We start from the raw sequence: 19,302 nt of genomic DNA on the forward strand, positions 1-19,302 counted from the left end.
TATATATATATATATATATATATATATATATATATATATATATATATATATATATATATATATATATTTTCTCCTTAAATCCTTTTGAAATCGTCATATCGACATGAAACCAAAACCCAAAGCTGCATCTTTCACATTTGCATCCTATAGCATGCCTCATTACATCAGGGGGGGTCACCCCCCTGTTAGTGGTAGGGGGGTCAATGTCAGGTAGGTTGGGCCTAAAATTTCAGATGGGCATAAAGTCATTAATTTTCACCCGATTTACTCCAAATTTTATGCGACATCTTTGACTAGATATCCTGTTCTGTGTATACGTCAGCACTAAAATGGCTGTCGGGGACGTGTTTGCTGTGCCGGCACGGCTTCTTGTTCCGTATTTATTTTCCCCACTCATTTTTTTTTTTTTCGTTTGACTTTGCCCTCTTTCATGCCTCTCTCTTTCCACAAATGGTTTCCCATGCTCTTTGTATTTTACTAACCCTTTCTTTCCCTGCCTATTTTTCGCCTTCCTTCTTTATGCTAATTTTCATATTGCTCGTCAAATGTTTTACGTTTTTATTTTTGTTTATCTTGTTCATCTTCACATCATTCTGTCTAGGTCCATATTTTCACCATTCGGTGATACCTTTCACGTCTTTCATTTCCACACCTATTTCATATCCTTGTATTTTTCCTCTTCTTCGTTTCCTTTCATTTTCTACACCTGTTTCATCGCCTTCTTTATTTGTTCTCTTTCATCTCAACTTTCTTTGCCCACTTTTGGCTTTCTTTATTTGCGTTTGTTTCATCTTTTCCTCTTCATTTGAATTTTTTTCACGTTTTCTTTGCTCTTTATCACTTTCCTCTTTCCATAGACATATTATTTACCTCCTAATTTCACCAGATCTTTCAGTCTCCTGCCTCCTTTTCTTTCTATTTTCTTTCCCCTTTACAGCCTTCGTTTCTTCCTTCTATTTTCCTTCCTTTTATAATCTCGCCTACCCTATTTCTCACTCTCCATTCCTTCCTTTAACAGTTTACCGCCTTCCCTCCCTCCTTTCCTCAAGCCCTTCCTCCCTCCATCACTCCCTTCCGTTAACTCTTTCCTCCTTTCCCCCCCACTCTGCCAATCCCTCCCTCCCTTCCTTCCTCTCTTCCTCCCTTTTAATCCCAGTACAGCTTCTTTCTACCTCCCAATTTGTTAAACATCGGTGGTTTCCAAATTGCTTGAAACTGTTGTCAGAGACAAGTTTGTGGAACACTTAGAATAATCTCATCAAGAGATTCGCAACATGGTCTTCGGAATAAACGCTCCTGCCTCACGAACCTGTTGGACTTTTTCATAACAATACGGAACATGTAAGACGAGACTAACCCTGTTGATGTTGTCTGTCTCGATTTTCAAAAGGCTTTTGGCAAAGTTCCACACAAAAGATGCCTTTAGAAGCTAAAGGCGCATGGTTTCTGTAGCAGTGTGCTAGGGTGGATAGAAGATTGGCATACCGGATGATAGAAGATCGGCTCACTGGATGAAAGCAAAGAGTTGTAATAAATGGAAAAGAATCAGAATGGATCAACGTTACAAGTGCAGTGCAGCAGGGTTCAGTGTTAGATTCTTTTTTTTTTTCTTTTTTTTTTAATATATGTAAATGATATTGATGAAGGATTAGTTTGTAAGATTTCTGTACTTGCCGACGATACAAAAAATGGGTAACAGAGCAGATACAGCATAGCAGAGACAGGCATTCAGACATGGCAAATGAATTTCAGTATTTATACGCGTACAGCACTAAACATTGGCAGTAAAAACATAAGGGCCAGTTGTAATATGACTAATGTCCAACCTGATAGGATAATCTGGTAAATTACCAATATACTGGGAATCGAACCAGGGACTCTCAGATGAGAGCCAGGCAGCATACCACTACACCACGACCAGGTAAAAGTTAACTCACGTTGTCACAATCTTGTAACCAACGTCCCTCCGCCCCCACTGTGTGCCGTAAGTGCTTGGGATAGATTAAAAGCATCTACTTGCCCGAGTGCCAGGGGGTTAACTCATCCTCTTGATGCCCACAGTGGTGGCGGAGGGACGTTGGTTACAAGATTGTGACAACGTGAGTTAATTTTTACCTGGTCGTGGTGTAGTGGTATGCTGCCTGGCTCTCATCTGAGAGTCCCTGGTTCGATTCCCAGTATATTGGTAATTTACCAGATGATTTTTCCTGTGTACAGTACAGGTTTCTCCCTTCCCCTGATAGGATAAACCATGAAAATGACTCAAGGGTAATAATAACAAATGATTTGAACCAAACAAACAATGTACAGAAGCTTTTGAAAAGGACAATAAATTTACCTGATTCATTTGCGCATTTGAATAAAAAACAACACAGATTTCGTCCTCATTTTGTATAATGCCTTAGCACTCCCGCAGATGGAGTATTGCGTTCATTTCTGGTCACTGCATTATAAAACATAAGTAACGCTACGCTGTTGCAACTCTCCATCTGATCAAGCACATACCTTCCCACCTCCCTGCACACCTAACCAAGCGCATAACGGTCCTCATCCCCTCCCAATCTTTTCTTTTAAAGATGAGTTTAAGAAAAACGCTTTGAGGACACATGACCTGGGCCCTTCAGATTCCATGTGCAGGTTCCATTAAAAATCTCTGGAAAATTATTTTTTCATTTTACTTATTCATTAAAAAAAAGAAAACTACTTAAGACACAGCATTCTACCTATCAAAAGGCACCAGTTCACTATAAGACATATGATTGTGTGAAATTTTATGACTCTTTAGTGAGTAGCCTACTTTCTGAGTTCTGGCCTGGAAATGAAATCTCAATGCCCGGCCAGCCGTCCTGCCGCCAAACTCTATGGACGGACACCTATTGATCCCAGTGATAACAACACCCTCCTCTGACTTTGTCAGGTGGAGTGTAATAAGATATGGAGAAACTTGAGAGAGTACAGCGAAGGGTGACAAAGATGATACCTAGACTGAGAAATAAGCCATTTGAGGAGCATTTAGAAGCCCTGAATCTCTTTACCCTAATTAAACGCAGGTTATAAGGAGGTTTAATTCATGTATTCAAAATATTTAAAGGACACGATAATATGGCCACCCATCAGTATTTCACAGTTGATCGCTCAAACTGTACTAGAGGTAATGGATATAAAACGACGTCAGGCACATGAAGCTAAACATTTCATCTTTAACAGAGTTGTATATATATGGAGCATTGCCCTCCAGTGTAGCAAGTTGTGATACAGTACCAACTTTTATAAATCGCAGGGTTAAGTATCTGTCACCGAGCCCCCAGTTACGTATGTTCACTGCTGAATCACAACGTTCTGTGGTGTATGCTTTTTTTTTTCTTTTTCAGAACCTTAAAGATACAACTGCAGAACAACATCGATAAATACTACTGACAGTGTTATGCTTCCTTTCAGACAGAAGTTTAAAGTTTCCATTCCCTTACTACAGGTCTGTTGCTATTTGCTTATTCCTAGTCGTCTTCAATCTTCTTTCCTTTCTCCGAGTTCTTCCCTACATTCGTTCCTTCCTTCCCTCTCCACTTGTCTCCTCTCACCTCTTCTTATAGTTCCTCCTCCCCTTGCTTTCAGCCTCTCTCTCTTCCTTCCACTCACATCGTTGCCCTCAGCTCTTCTCTCCCTCAGATTTTTCCCTCTCTCCCCCTCTTCACTTGTTCCCTCCGTTTCTGCAGCCCCGTCCGACTCTCTGATCTCTCGTTCCATTTTTTTAATTTTCTTCTCTCTCTCTCTCTCTCTCTCTCTCTCTCTCTCTCTCTCTCTCTCTCTCTCTCTGTTTCGCACAATCCCTTTTTCCCCTTCTTCCAACTCTGTCCCTCCTCATTAACGTGCCGTGGTCCCTCGCACAGGCTGGATGTCAGGCTCTGCACATCCTGCTTCAGTACTTCCTGGTGTCGAGTTACCTGTGGATGTTCGCTGAGGGTCTGTACCTGCACACACTGCTGGTGGTGGCCTTCGTCAGTGAGGAGGCGCTGCTCAGGTGGCTCTACGTCCTGGGCTGGGGCCTGCCTGGGGGCATAGTGGCCGTGTATGGCCTGGCTAGGGGCGCATCAACTCAGGACACCTTACAGTAAGTACGGTTTTATTTTACGTTAATCTGTTCGTTTTAACGAGGAGTAAATTTATACTCTTTCTATATTAAATGCTGTTTTAAAAATCAAACCGAGTAACGAGCGTCGCGGTAATCCCCTGCCATCTGGGATCCGGGACTGTTCAAGAAGATCTGAAAAGTTTGGCGACACTCAAACCTAAACTAACTCAACCTAACCTAACCTAATCTAACCTAAACAAAACTAAACTAACTTAACCAAGCCAAACCAAATGCGAACGTAACCTAGTATAGCTTAATCCAACCTAAGTTAGACTAACTTAACCTTGCCTAACCTAACTCAGCCCAAAGGAACTTAATATATCTAACCTAATCGAAACTAATCAAATCACACTTAGCCTCATTTAACCGAGACTCACCTGACCCGGCCAAATCGTACTTAACTTAATTTAACTTAACGTATTCGACCTACTACAAAGTAATTTATCCTGACTTTCCCTCCCCTAACCTAACCTAACCTAGCCTCGCCTAACCCGCGGCCCCGCATACCCCATGGACTCAGTGATGCGTGTACCATACCGGAACGAACATCACCTGGGAGTTAGAAGGAACGAGTGTCGGACGAATCCTACACCTCAGGTACACCTTGTCTGGAACATCGGGTCATTTTCTCGTCGGGTAAGGAAGTTCCCTAACACCTTTTCTCTGACTGTTTATTTCTGCATGTGCAAATTTAATGATTGCTTTTATCAAATTTATGCAATCTATACCAATGACACAAAGGAATAAACATGATACAGGATAGCAATAAGGTGTTAAATGCATAATAAATCGCTATGGAAGAGGTGTTACTAAGCTTCTTCACCTGATGAGACCCTGGAGACAGTGCGACATGGGATCCGCACACTCATGATGCTGAGCTGTAACAAGAATGCGATGCTAGTTATGACGAACTGCCATAGAAAGAATGTGCAGCCGTAGCATTGCCACAGTCAGCAGCTGAACTACGTGGTACAGACTGGAAAAGAAGGAAGATCTCTCGTAAGTTAAGGTGAATGACTTACTGTTGCATGTACGTAGTTCTAGTATGGAAGATATAAGTTAAGGTCGTACTATCTTGTCTCCATAATTTACTTTAGTTCAGTCTAGTTTGAAACATACAGGTGTTCTTAGCTCGCACCCTCTCCCCTGGTGGTAGGTGGTGGCCACCATCATCCACAAAAGTGCTGCTTATATTTTCTTTCAGTTTTATCATTCTATCCCTGTGTCTGTCTTCCCCTCTCCCTCTCCTCCCTGTCACTTTTTATTAATCTTTTTCCCACTTGTGACTGCTGTACACTGAGCGACAAGCCAAATGGTTTCTTGTGACCCAGAAAACCATTTACAACGCTGGGTGGAAGCCATATAACCAAATGATAGGGTGATGTGGAGCCTAGTACTGCATTGCGCCCCTTTTAAGTGGGTGATGCGACACAAATGCGTTGTTCAGCCGCAAGGGAACATTATTTTTCTGCACGGGATGGCCATTTGGGACGGTTTCTTGCCTGATGTTGATGAGTCTGCTCGGTCAAACAAACAGGGGTTGATCAACAACAGCAACCCTCTCCCTTACCAGTCTGTGCCAGATATCTATACTTCTTTATTTGGGAAGCTAAATTCTTTTCCATGAATGAAACATCTCTTCTTCACTTTAATTTCATTTCTTCTTCTCTGCCCTTCATCTTTCACCAAAAGGTCCTCTCTGTCAGCTTTTCCCAGTCCCCATACCTCTTTAATATTCTCTCTCGATGGATAGGTAGATAGATAGATAGATAGACAGATAGATAAATAGATAGATAGATCATTATATATATATATATATATATATATATATATATATATATATATATATATATACCTAGGCTGCTTCCCCCAAGGAAAGGGAGGTAGCCGAGACAGGACGACACACTCCCCATTTACTCATCCATTCAAACACATTCATTCGCATCTTAGCCCCAAAAGGGAGAATGGACAGATCCTCACCGCACCACACCGCACAAGGGTCAACTGCGCAATGCAATCAGTGACATCCGCAGCAGGGCCCGACAGCAGAACTGGTTTACCCCTGCCACATCATAACAGACCCATCCCCTTACCCGCACCTGACCTGACTAGCTGATCAGACCAAATGCGGGAGAATATCCCCTCAGGGCTGCGTCATCACTTATTCATTCACAATTTCTCTCCATTTATTTCTGTCACGCACAGCCACTCTTCCTTGCTCAACAGACATCCCTCTCGCATCCAGCGCTCTCTTCACACTGTCCATCCATCCTATTCGTGGTCTTCCTCTCAGCCTTACACCTCTCACATCAGGTCTAGTTAACTTTTTCACCAATCGCTCATTATCCATTCTCTCCATATGCCCAAACCATCGCAACGCCCTCTGCTCAACTCTACCAGCCATCTCCCGAACAACTCCAGTTCTCCTTCGCACTTCATCATTTCGCACCCGATCCATACGCGTCACTCCACACATACTCCTCAGACACCTCCTCTCCATTACATTCAAACTTTTCCTCTCTGCTACACCCATATTCCATGTTTCAGCCCCATATAACGCAGTCGGTACCACAACACCCTCATACAGCCTTCTCTTTACATCCATTCTAAGCGAACGACATTTAAACACTTTTTTCATTCCTCCCAGCACCTTTTCTACTTCATTTATTCTAAACTTCACTTCTGCATCTATTCTTCCATCCACAGCAACATGTGACCCTAAATATTTAAAACAATCTACCTCTCTCTCTCTCTCTCTCTCTCTACCCCTATGGCAGGGGGGGGGGGCACACAATCTGGCCGCACTGTGGGGTGGTACTACCACTCTGCGCCCAGGCTGTTTACGTAAATTTCTGCCACCGTGTTCCCTGCGTTGTAAAAGGCGACAAAAAGGGGCGGGGTGAGGGGACTAGGGACCCCCTCCTGTTTATTCTTAGTTCCTGCAATGAGACAGGGAATAGAAAGAGAAGGGGGATTGACTTATCCCCGTACCCTTAAGATTGGGTCTATGAATGTGTGTGGATATTGTACGATTGAAGCTAAAAGAGGGGAGACTAGGAGAATGTTTGTGAGAAGAATGTTGGATGTGCTAGCGCTGAGTGAAACAAAGATGAAAGGGAAAGGTGAATCTAAATTTGGAAGTGTGACTGGAAGAATGTCAGGTGTTGATAGAGGAAGAGCGAGAGGAGTGGCCTTGTTAGTGAGCCGAAGTGCAGCAGTGTGTGACTGAATGGAAGGAGGTGTCATCGAGACTGATGTGGGTGAAAGCGAAATTTGGACGTGAGTTGTGGGTATTTGTGAGTGCATATGGGCCTGGTAGTGAAAGGGATGAAGAAGAGAGGGAGTCTTTCTGGAATGATGATGAGTGTCTGCAGAGTTTTGGAGCAAATGTGAATGTGGTAATGATGGGAGATCTGAATGCTAGGGCGGGAAATGTAACAGTTGAAGGTGTCGTTGGTATGCATGGTGTGCCTGGAAGAAATGATAATGGGAAAGAATGATAGGGATGTGTGTTGAGCGAGAGATGGTGATTGAAAATACCTTGTTTGAGAAGAGAGATATATATAAGTATACATGGGTCAGACAGGAGGGTGGAAGGGTTATTGATAGAGCATTGATGGACTATGAGGTTGTGTCCAGGAATGTAATAGGAAGATTGTTGGATGTGAGAGTTCTGAGAGGGGAGAGTGGAGGCATGTCTGACCATTGCCTGGTGGAGGGAAAATTGAGAGTTGGTGTGAGGTGGGTGAGAGATAGAAGAGTTGGGTATGGCAGAGAGGTTTTAAAAGTAAGTGAGCTGGACAAAAGAAAGAGAATGACAGAGTATCAGAAGCTGAAAAACGAGAGGAATGCAGTGAAAGATAAGTAAAATGGCGGTGTGGAGGAGGAATGGCAGTTGTTTAAGAGTGCTGTGGTGGGGTAAGCAAAAGAGGTATGTGGTGTGAGACGAGTGGGTGGTGGTGTAAGAAAGGGAAGTGAATGGTGGTGCGAGCAAGTAAGTATGGCTGTAGCTGAGAAGAGACGTGCATATGAAGTGTGGCTGCAGAGGAGGGAGGAGGTGTCATATGAGAGGTATAAGGAATAGAGGAATGGGACGAGAGGGGCTGTGCATGATGCTAAAGTGGCAGCAGATGAGAAGTGCGGTAGGCGACTGACTGAAAATTTTCAACAGAATAAGAAAATGTTTGAAAGGAGGTGAAGAAGGTGCAAAAGGGAGAGTCTGGGAAGGAAGAGCAACCAAAAGCAGAGGATGGAAGGATGTTAACTGAGATGGATGCAGTGAAGAAGAGGTGGACAGAGGATTTTGAAAGATTGTTAAATGTAGAGGAGGAAAGGGAGGCTGAGACTGGGGCAGATGAAAGGGAGCAAGGAATAAATATGCTGGGAGAGTTCAGTGATTCTTTGATCATGATGGAGGAAGCGCAGGAGGCAGCAAAGGAGATGAAAGCAGGGAAAGCTGCAGATATGAATGGATGTGCTGTGGAATGTTTGAAAGGTGGTGGGGTGACTATTGTTGAGTAATTAGTATGATTGCTGAATGTGTGTTTTGTGTGTGGTATGGTGCAGATTGAATGGGCAAGTTAGTGTGTGGTTCCATTATGTAAAAGTAAGGGTGATAAGTATGAATGTGCTAGTTTTAGGGGCATAAGTGTATTGAGTGTTGTAGGTATAGTGTATGGTAGTGCTGATTAATGGAGTTACAAAGGGTACAGAGGGTGACTGGTGATGAACAGAATGGTTTTAGGGGAGGATTGACTGGTGAATCTCTTGAGTGTGTGGAAGAGTGTTGTTATTTGGGAGACATGTTGTGTGCTGGAGGTGGGGCTGGAGCTAGCTCTGTGGCAAGGGTGAGAAGTGGTTGGAAGAAGTTCAGTGAGCTCTTGCCTCTCCTGACATTGAGAGGACTCTCCCTACGTGCTAAGGGGTCTTTGTATGCAGCATGTGTTAGGAGAGTAATGCTGTATGGTAGTGAGACCTGGGCAGTAAAGGAGGAGGATATTCGCAGGCTCAAACGTACAGAAATGACAATGATTAGGTGGATGTGTAGTGCGTCCCTGTATGCAAGGTCTGGGGGGGACTGGGTTTACGATGGAAGAGTTGAGAGGTAGGATGGGACTGGAGTGTATTGGTGTTGTGATGAGGAGAGGTAGATTGAGATGGTTTGGGTATGTGGAGAAGATGGGGGATGATAATTGGGTGAGGAAGGTAAAGGCCGGTTCACACTAGCTAAATCGAGACCGTTTTTTTCGCCGATTTGCGGGAAAAAAAAATGCCGATTTCGGCATTTCTCCCGGAAAGGTGTTCACACGGACGGGGACTGCAGAGGCAGGAACGCAGCAACAGTGTTTACAAAGACGGATCCCCGTACCCGTACTAGGTGTGCAGCTCTTGCACTTGCACTTTTCCTACTTCAAGATAAGCCCTCAGGCTGCGATTTAGCTCGTGTGAACAGGCCTTTACTGTCACTCAGCTTTCCGGTGGCTTCAGGGTCCGTATGCATAAATTTTCTTAATTATAAATCATGTATAAGGTGCCTTTACCTTTAACTCATACTTAAATACTCATAATTTTATACTCATGCTCATATCAGATACATCCAAACTGGAATGAACGTTAAAGTAAGACTAGTAGTAGTAGTGATGTAAACACAAGATGTCGTATTCGTCTTCGTTCCCAAAGCTTTGCCTTGTTGGGTGCTTCCATTTAAATCGGCCTGGCTTCTTTCTCCCGAATCCGGCAAAAAACGACCGACATGTCGGTCTCTTCATACCGGCGAAAAAAGTTGCCGGAATTTCTACCGGGAAGCAAATTCCGGCAAAAAACCACCGCGATTTTGCTCGTGTGAACCGGCCTTAAGAAGTGTTAATATTAGGGGTGGGATTATGAGGGGTAGACCGAGAAAGACATGGGACGAGGTCATTAAGTGTGACCTCAGGGTTAAGGGACTGAACAGGGAGGCTGCAATAGATCGTGCAGCATGGAGAGCCGCCATTAGGTGACCAAGGCCGACGCATGCAAGCATGTTGGAGCCTTTACACAACGAAACGAAACGAAAATGAAACGGAGGGGATGTGTGGATCAGGTGTTTGCTGAGACAGGTGTGTGAAAAGCATTTGGCAAAAGGTAAGGTTGTGTTTTGGGCGTTCACAGATTTAGAGAATGAGTATGATAATGATAGGGAGGCTTTGTGGACTGTTTTGAGATTGTATGGATTAGGTGGCAAGTTGTTAAAAGGAGTAACAAGTTCTTATGTAAGTAGCAGAACGTGTGTAAGGGAGGGAAATACTGTACCGGCAAGTGATTGATTTCCTGTGAGAGTGGGGCTGGGACAGGTATGTGTGATGTCGCCTTGGTTGTTTAATATTAATATGACTGGGGTTGTAAGAGAAATGAATGCGAGAGTGTTTCGTAGAGGTTTGAGCCTGGTGGATGCTGATGGTAGAGGGTGGACCTTGAGTTAGCTGCTGTCTGCAGATGATACTGCACTAGTGGCTTATTTGGGGGAGAAATTGAGACAGCTGGTAGAGGTGTTTGGAAAGGTGTGTGAAAGGAGGAAATTGAGAATGAATAAGAATAAGAGTAAGGTTATGAAGTACACGAGGTTGGTAGATGATGGGAGGATGAATGTAGCTTTGAATGGTGAGTTGCTTGAGGAGGTAGAGTGTTTTAAGTATATAGGGTCACATGTTGCTGTGAATGGAAGAATAGATGTAGAGGTGAAGTTTAGAATGAATGAAGTAGGAAAGGTGCTGGGAAGAATGAAAAAAGTGTTTAGATGTCGTTAGCTTAGAATGGACATAAAGTGGTATGGACTGTGTTATATGGGACAGAAACATGGAATATGGGATTAGATGAGAAGAGATTAAATGTGATGAAGATGAGGTGTCTGAGGAGTGTGTGGAATGACTCATATGGGTCGAGTGAGAAATGATGAAGTGTGAAGGAGAACTGGAGTTATGGGCGAGACGGCTGATTTAATTAAGCAGAGAATATTGCAGTGGTTTGGGCATATGGAGAAAAAGGATGAAGAGCGATGATTGGTGAAAATGATAACTGGATTGTTGTAAGAGGTGTAATATTTAAAGAGAAGACCACAAATAGGATGGATAGACAGTGTGAAGAGAACATTAGATGCGAGAGGGATGTCTGTGGAGCAAGGAAGAGTGGTTGGGCATGATAGGAATGAATGGAGAGAAACTGTGAATGAATAAATGGTGATGCGGCCCCAGTAGGATGTTCCCTCTCATCTGCGGTCTGATCAGCTCTGCTGTCGGGCCCTGCTGTGGATGTCACTGAATTGCATTGTGCGGTTGACCCTCATACGATGTGGTGCGGTGAGGAGCAGTCCCTTTTCCCCTTAGGCCCGTGTCCCATATTCACGTTCATTTTCGAGAACGGCCACGATCACCACGATCTTTCCCTCGAGGTATGATCTTGGTGAAATGCCATGATCATACCTCAAACTGTAGTCCTGAACGGCCATTTCAAGGCACAGTCACATTAGTGCTGACATACAAAGACATTGCTACGACATCCCACGACACCCTACGGAAGCGTCACGTTATCCTGACGACAAGATAAGACACTCTAAGACATGCTAAGTCACAGCTAAGACAAATGATGTTACCGTCACGACTTTTCACGTTCTCCTCCTTGTCGACACCAACGCCGACAATTTTTGAATATTCCAAAAATTGTCGTAGCACACCAAGAACCGCGGAGAATGACCAAGTTCTCCACGTCATCGCTACGTCATCGCTAAGTCACGCCACGTTACTCATGACGACATGCGGCGACACATGAAGACATGAAGATCGTGGCGTGTCGTGGGAAAGTTCCTGACAGTGGGACATAAGCTTTAGAGGCTAAGATACAAGTAAATGTGCGTGTGTGTGTGTGTGTGTGTGTGTGTGTGTGTGTGTGTGTGTGTGTGTGTGTTCTTACCTAATTGTTCTTACCTAATTGTATCTTTACTGGGATGAGTCAAGCTCGTACTGTCCCGTGTTTTAAACCATATTTATCGTACATATCCTTAAATTTGTGAATTGTTTTGGCACACACTATTTCATTCGGTAGTGCATTCCACTGATCAATTGCTCTGTTTGGGAAACTGAATTTCCTCACGTCTTTATCACCTCTCTTCTTATGCAGTTTTTTGCAGTGTCCTCTTGCTGATGCTTCCCCATATGTTAAGTAATCATTTATGTCTATTTTCTCCTTCCCTGATATGCATTTATATAGCATTATCATGTTACCTCTTTTCCTTCTCTCCTGTAGTGTTGGTAGATTCAGTTTATTTAGTTTTTCTTCGTAGCTTAGATCCCTTAAGTTTGGTATCCATCTTGTAGCGGCCCTTTGAACTTTTTCAATCTTGTCTGTGTTTTTTGAGATGAGGACTCCAGACTACTGATGCATACTCCAGGGTTGGTCTGATGAATGATGTTATTATCCTTCTTAGCATGTCTTCATTTATGTATGTGAATGCTCTTCTCATATTTGCAAGCAGTGTATACATGTTCCGTACCTTCTCACTGATGTGGTCAGCCGGAGATAGTCTGTTATTGATAATCACGCCTAGGTCCTTTTCTCTTTCTGATATGTGTAGGGTTTTATTTCCTAACGTATAATCCCAATCAGGTCTTTATCCACTTTTACCAAACTTGATTACATGACACTTGTCCACATTGAATTCCATTTTGCCATGTATTACTCCATTCATGAAGTTTATTTAATTCTTCTCATAGCTCTTTACAAGAATCTGTGTTAGTAATTCTCCTTCGTATTTTTGCATCATCTGCAAACATATTTAGATAGCTTTCATTTCCAGTGTTACTGTGTATATCATTTATATACTAAAAACATGATTGGTGCCAGCACTGAGCCCTGTGGTACTCCACTAGTCACTTCTTTCCATGATGAGTAGTTTCCCCTTAGTACTGTTCTCATTTCTCTTTTTATGAGAAAATCTTGCATCCAACAAAACAGTTTGCCTCGAATTCCTCCTTGATGGTACAGTTTCCATAAAAGTCTCTGGTGTGGTACTGTGTCAAATGCTTTCTTGAAATCTAAATAGATACTGTCCACCCATCCTTCTCTTTCCTGTATTGTGTATGTTACTCTGTCATAGTAGCTCAACAGATTAGTATCATATTGTGTTCTTCTAGATGATTTACCCAAGCTTTTCTTATAAGCTTTTCTAATACCTTGCATACAACACTGGTCAGTGATACTGATCGGTAGTTGAGTGGATTTTGTCTATTCCCTTTCTTGAATAAGGGGACAATATTTACTTTCTTCCAAATATCAGGTAGTTTACCTTGACTCAAAGATTTCTGGAAAAACTAATGGGTTACTTAACTCCTTTGCACATTCTCGTAGCACCCAACATGAAATTTCATCAGGACCATTTGCTTTTCCTCTGTCTAATTTACTTAACTCCTCCTGTATTACTTTTTCTGATATTTGTATATCTGGTAGTATGTGTGGGCATGCATGTTCCACATAGTCCCTCTTAAACTTTTTTTCTTCTGTAAAAACTGATTGGAAATTCTTATTTAGTGCTTCACAAATATCTTTCTCTTGTGTATAGGTGATTCCCTCGTCCGAAATGGATTGTATTATATCTTTTACTTTGGTTTATCTTCTGATGTAGCTGTAAAATAGCTTCGGTTGATCACTACTTTCATTTATGATATCCTCCTCAAACTGTTTTTGGGCTTCCCTCCTTATTCTTGTATAATCGTTTATTGCCTGTTTGTAATTATTATATGCCCTTTCACTATTGTGTCTTCTGTATCTATTCCACAACAAATCTCTTCTTTCTTTTGATTTTTTTACAATCTGTATTGAACCATTTCTGTATTTTCTTATCTGCTTCTTTGTGCTGTGGGATGTACTTCTGGACTCCTATTTCATAAAATTCACAGAATTTTCTCTATACAGCATTTAAATCTTGTCCTCTAAGCTCATTTTCCCAATTAGCTTCTAAGAAATACTTGTTTAGGTCATGATAATTTCCCTTTTTAGAGTTTAGGCTCTTTTTGTAACTTTCATTGCTATTAACTATGTCATATGCTATCCTGAAGTTGCAATTTAGTACTGCATCGTCGCTTTTGCCGAGTGGAGGGTGATATATTAAACTGTAAATATCATTTTCTTGCCTAGTAAATATGAGATCTAGCATTGAAGGTACATCGAGTCCTCTTTTTCTGGTGGTTTCCCTCACATGTTGCGTTAGGAAAAACTCTTGCACGAGATCCAGGAGCTTTTGGTCCCAACAGCTTTCTTGGCTTATTATATCTTGAGTATTCCAATTTATATTTGTATTAAAATCTCCAGTTAGTATAATTCTTTCCGATTTCTCTTCTATTTTATGTAGTAATTCTCTTAAACTCTGAATTGTACTCTCTGGCAGGTCCTCATATTCGTCTCTTTCCCATGTGTTTGATCTGGGTGGCATGTAGAAATTGGCTACAATTACTTTCCCTTCAATTCTACTTGTGAGGGTATATCTAGTTTTATTTCATTGACTTTTAGATTCTTCTTAGTTAATATTATAATTCCTCCTCCTTTTTTTAAGTTTCTATCTCGTCTCTATATATTATATTCCTCTAAGTTTAGTATGTCATTTGATATCCTTGGTGTTAATTTTGTTTCATTTAGGCATATTATATGTGGTTCATTTTCTCTGACAATCTTTCATCTCTAATAATTTAGATACCATTCCATCCACATTTGAGTACATCAACTTAATCATCTTGTTTATATACTTGTCATGACATGGTTCTACTACCTTCCTCCTTTTTATTCCCTCCTGTTTATGTACCACTTTCGTACCTGCAATCCTATTACTTTGTAAAAAAAATGTGTTCTTCTCTTCTTCTGATCTTCCCTCATTTTTTTGTTTTTGCTTCCTCCCTCTTCTCTTTCAGTAATTCCAATTCCTCTTGTGTTAGGCATCTGTTTATCCATACATTTTTGAACTTCTCTTTTTCCATAAGATTCTTTGCATTTTTTAGTATCTCCTCCACGGTGTTTACACTCTGGAAAGTTACCTTTAGAGGTCTTGACTTGCTTTTCTCTTATTTCCCTAACCTTTTGTGTTCCTCTATGTCTTTACTACAGATTCCCTCTGATACTTCTTTCAATAAACTCATTACATTTGCCATCTCCTTGTTGTCTCTTGAGATCTTGTTTTTTACTTCTTCCTCTTCTATACCAGTGATTACTATAGATTTGTTGATATCTACTGAATCTCTGATAACTTTGGATTGTTTTGGATTATTCTTTTCACTTCCTTTTTAATGTTTTTTTCTTCCACCCTTGTTTCTAAGTCTTTCTTTACTTTCACCATTTCAGCATATGTGGTTTCCACATCATTTTTATAGCTTTGCACAGCTTCATTCACCTGTGTTCTCTTCTCCTCAATATCACTACTCTGGTCTGTCAGACTTCTTACTTGCCTAATTGTCTCTGTATCATTTTTGAACTCTTCCATAATACTCTCGTGGTTGACTACTGTACTTGCCATTTCACTCATTTTCCTCCTAAGTGTACTCACTTCCACTGTTAGTTCACATATGGTTGTGTCTTTCTTGTTGACCTCCCTTCCTAGTTTTTCTATTTCTTCCTTTTGCAAGTGCATCTGCTTCTTTATTTCATCAATCTCATTGAGGAAGGCCATCTCCAGTCTGTGTACACGCTCTATCAGTTTATTGTGAGTCTCCGTTTCAACCAGTTCTTGGTAGAAATCATCTTCCTGCTTTTTACTTTTATCCCTTTTCTTTTCCAAATTTGCTTTACTAAAGTATGTGGCCATTTTGCAATACTAAAAGCACAAAGTACTAACATTCCCTGGGGCAGTTGTAGTCTAAACAAACTATCAGCTGATTGAGCGCATTCTTTCGCTACTCGGTTCTATTTTCTGTTTGAACAAGTCTTGTTTAAACTTCTTATTATTATCTTTTTAATAATAAAAAAACATTTAGTCTAACCTGGTACAGAGCTTGACTCATATAAAGATACTAATTTAGGTAATGCCACTGACCGTGCTGGCTCGGTACGAAGCGCTGTCGGCCCGCGTCTGCACTCCTTGATGTCTCCTGTGTGTGTGTGTGTGTGTGTGTGTGTGTATGAGTAATTTGGTGAGTGTGTCGTCCTTTCTCAGCTACCCCCCACTGGGGGAAAAAGCCTAGGTATACAGTATATATATATATATATATATATATATATATATATATATATATATATATATATATATATATATATATATCAAAGTCTGGTAATCCTTCCTTCATATCACACTTCTGTCGAGCTTGGTATCATCCCTGTGGCCATCGTCTGTACGTTTTTCACTTAATTAACTTTAAGTGGTAACCATTCCGGTATTCCAGATTCTAATCTCGTCATCATAGACACATTTACTCCCTCAGCATCTCCTCTTCCATATAATCGAAAGTCACTCTCATGTTGGCTAGCAGTCCATATACTGTATGTACCACTCCAATGATTCTAATATGCTTTTTTGATGTGTGTGTGTGTGTGTGTGTTTGTGTGTGTTGTTGTGTGTGTGTGTGTGTGTGTGTGTGTGTGTGTGTGTGTGTGTGTGTGTGTGTGTGTGTGTGTGTGTGTGTGAGAGAGAGAGAGGATGGGGAGGCAGTGAATGTTGGAAAAAGAGAGGGACGGTTGAAAAGAAGGCTAGAGGGAAATAAGGATGGCTGGTCTTATGGAACCTTATTCTGACCACCTCAATACGACTGTGTGCAGCTTTGGGAGGCATGTCGAGGTGAAGGGTTAACAAACAGCTTCCACCAACTATTTCGGAACGAGATGTTATCCACTGTATTTGTATCTGTGTTTGTATCAGTCCATATCAGGTTTAATGCAGATCTGGACCTTATTGGAGGAAAAGGGATAACCGTAAATAACCCTTCCCCATGCTGACGAAGTATGAAAGGGGGACGGGTGTCTAAAGGAGGTGATGTATATTTAAGTTGCAGTGTTGTACTGACAATGCTTGTGTCGTGGTCTATGTAAGTCATTGGTAGAACGGAGAGGGTGTGAATATATCCAAACATTATGAAGGGACATACTGCTAACACCCACTTTAAGTATTCACCACGACATGGACTCGAACCCTACACTCAGAGTCAAGGTCACATGGCATGGTCAACAAATATTTTCTTATCCAATGTAAACTAAATTTTGTGAAAATTTTGAGGCTTAACCAAGGATAAAGGATTCGATTTTGAGAACAAAGGTCTAGGTCACAGGGAAAGGTCTTAGGTCAAGGTCACTGGGCAAATTTTGTGAGTAACCTGTCGAAGGTTCAGGCCACAGAGCAAAGTTAAATATTTGAATCTTACACCAGTTGGTGGGTGTGTGAGTTGCAATTTCTGAGTGTTCCTTTTTTGTTTAGTTTATACTCGTGCCACCACCAGCAAGTGTTTCCAGTTAAGGAGAGTGTCCTGTAAATGCAAGATTAATGAAGGTTATATCTTATCCCTTCCGTTCACTTAGTATCTCCCAAGAGGTGAGGAGAATATAATAATTTGGTTGTCGCCAAACTAATTACAAAGTACGTCCGCCTGCTGCGATTAATTAACCGATGGTGCACTAAAGGAGGTCGATCCAATGCATTAACCCCTTCATCACGATGACATCACGTATATTCTATCACTAATGCTGTCTGACAATTTTATGCAACACTGGGAGGTGTCTGTTAGTGAACAGGCTAGATACTCTCTCCATCGACCTCTTCAGTACGATGCCGTCTCTAATTACCCGTCCCCGCCGTGGAGGGGCTTTGGTACGTGTATTGTTTTCACTCGGTTTGTCTGATTGTTTGTTTGTTTGTCTGTCTGTCTGACTAACTGTTAACAATTTTACGCGAAAACTACTGGTGCGATTTTGACAAAAATTACAGGGATGATGGGCTATGACCTTCTGATCATCTTATTAAATTTTGGGCCAAATTGAGCCAAGGTCCAGGCTGTAGGCCCCCAAATCATTTTTTCGCCATAACTCCTTTCAAATTCGTCATATCGACATGAAACCAAAACCTAAAGGTGCATCTTCCAAATCTGCATCCTACAACATTTTTTTTTTTTTTTTTATAACAGAACAGAGGAAGAAAAAACAAATGAATAAAAAAAATAATCCATACACCAGATTACTGGTGTCCTCTGTTCATAAAATATCTGTAACAGTTAGACTTGAACAGCTGTAGGGTGAAGTTTGGAGGGAAACAACTTTGGGGAAGCGAGTTCCAGAGAGATGCAGTTCGGGGAATGAAAGAATTCTGATAGCCAGAAGTTCTGCAGTATGGCTGAGTGACATTCCAGTCATGAGCGCTACCAGATGACCATGTAGCACGAGGGAAGGCATGGAGAGGTGGCACATTGGACGCAACGTCGTCCGAGCATTTGCCATAAAAATATCTGTAAAATAATGCAAGGGAGGCATCATTCCTTCATACTTGTAGGGGAGGTAGTTTATTTGTAATGGCAGGGTTGTTAATAATTCTAACAGCCTTGTTCTGAATTTTGTCTAATTGTTTTAATGCAACCTCTCCACATCCATTCCACAAGGGTGAGCAATATTCAAGCTGAGAGCGCACATGACTAATAAATTATAGGTAACTGCCCGTCAGTGAAGAAGTTACGGACTCTGTACATTAGTTCTTGTTTCTTTGAGGCAGTTTTAACAAGTGATCTAACATGAGAGGTCTAGCTGAGGGCATTGTAAAGTGAGACGCCGAGAATTTCAATACTTTTGGAGATGGGAATACTAGTAGTACTGAAGGTAATATACGAATCTGGCAATACCTGTCTATTAGTAAATTGTATATATTTAGTTTTGCTAGCAACGTTGGGTCTGGTTAGTACTTGGATGGGTGACCGCCTGGGAACACCAGATGATGTTGGCATAACGTTCTCCCTGCGTGTCAAGTGGGGTTGGTGGAGGATTAGTGCCCCTTCCTGTAAAACAATTAACTCTGAGCTCTTGGCCACCCCGTTTGGGATACGTGGCGTCTGGCAATGAATGAAAATGAAAAAACTAGCATTAAATGAGACAAGGTTGTTTTGTCCCCATTCACTGATCGTAGATGGGTCTTGATTTATTACATCAGGGGGGTCACCCCCCTGTTAGCGGTAGGGGGTTCAGTGTCAGGT

The 19,302-nt window shown here is 41.7% G+C and overlaps 1 protein-coding gene across 1 annotated transcript in view; it reads left to right on the forward strand.

Annotated features, from left to right (window-relative positions):
- Positions 1 to 19,302, forward strand: part of LOC145401971 (calcitonin gene-related peptide type 1 receptor-like) — a 128,877-nt gene that overhangs the window by 89,943 nt on the left and 19,632 nt on the right. Inside the window, exon 7 of the mRNA XM_080274075.1 lies at positions 3,888 to 4,108. Within this exon, the coding sequence (XP_080130201.1) occupies positions 3,888 to 4,108 (221 nt within the window). The remainder of the gene's footprint in view (positions 1 to 3,887; positions 4,109 to 19,302) is intronic.

This window comes from Coenobita brevimanus, chromosome 57 (genome assembly GCF_032717465.1).
Source record: "Coenobita brevimanus isolate Jiangsu-jjx chromosome 57, ASM3271746v2, whole genome shotgun sequence".
Lineage (NCBI taxonomy): Eukaryota > Metazoa > Arthropoda > Malacostraca > Decapoda > Coenobitidae > Coenobita > Coenobita brevimanus.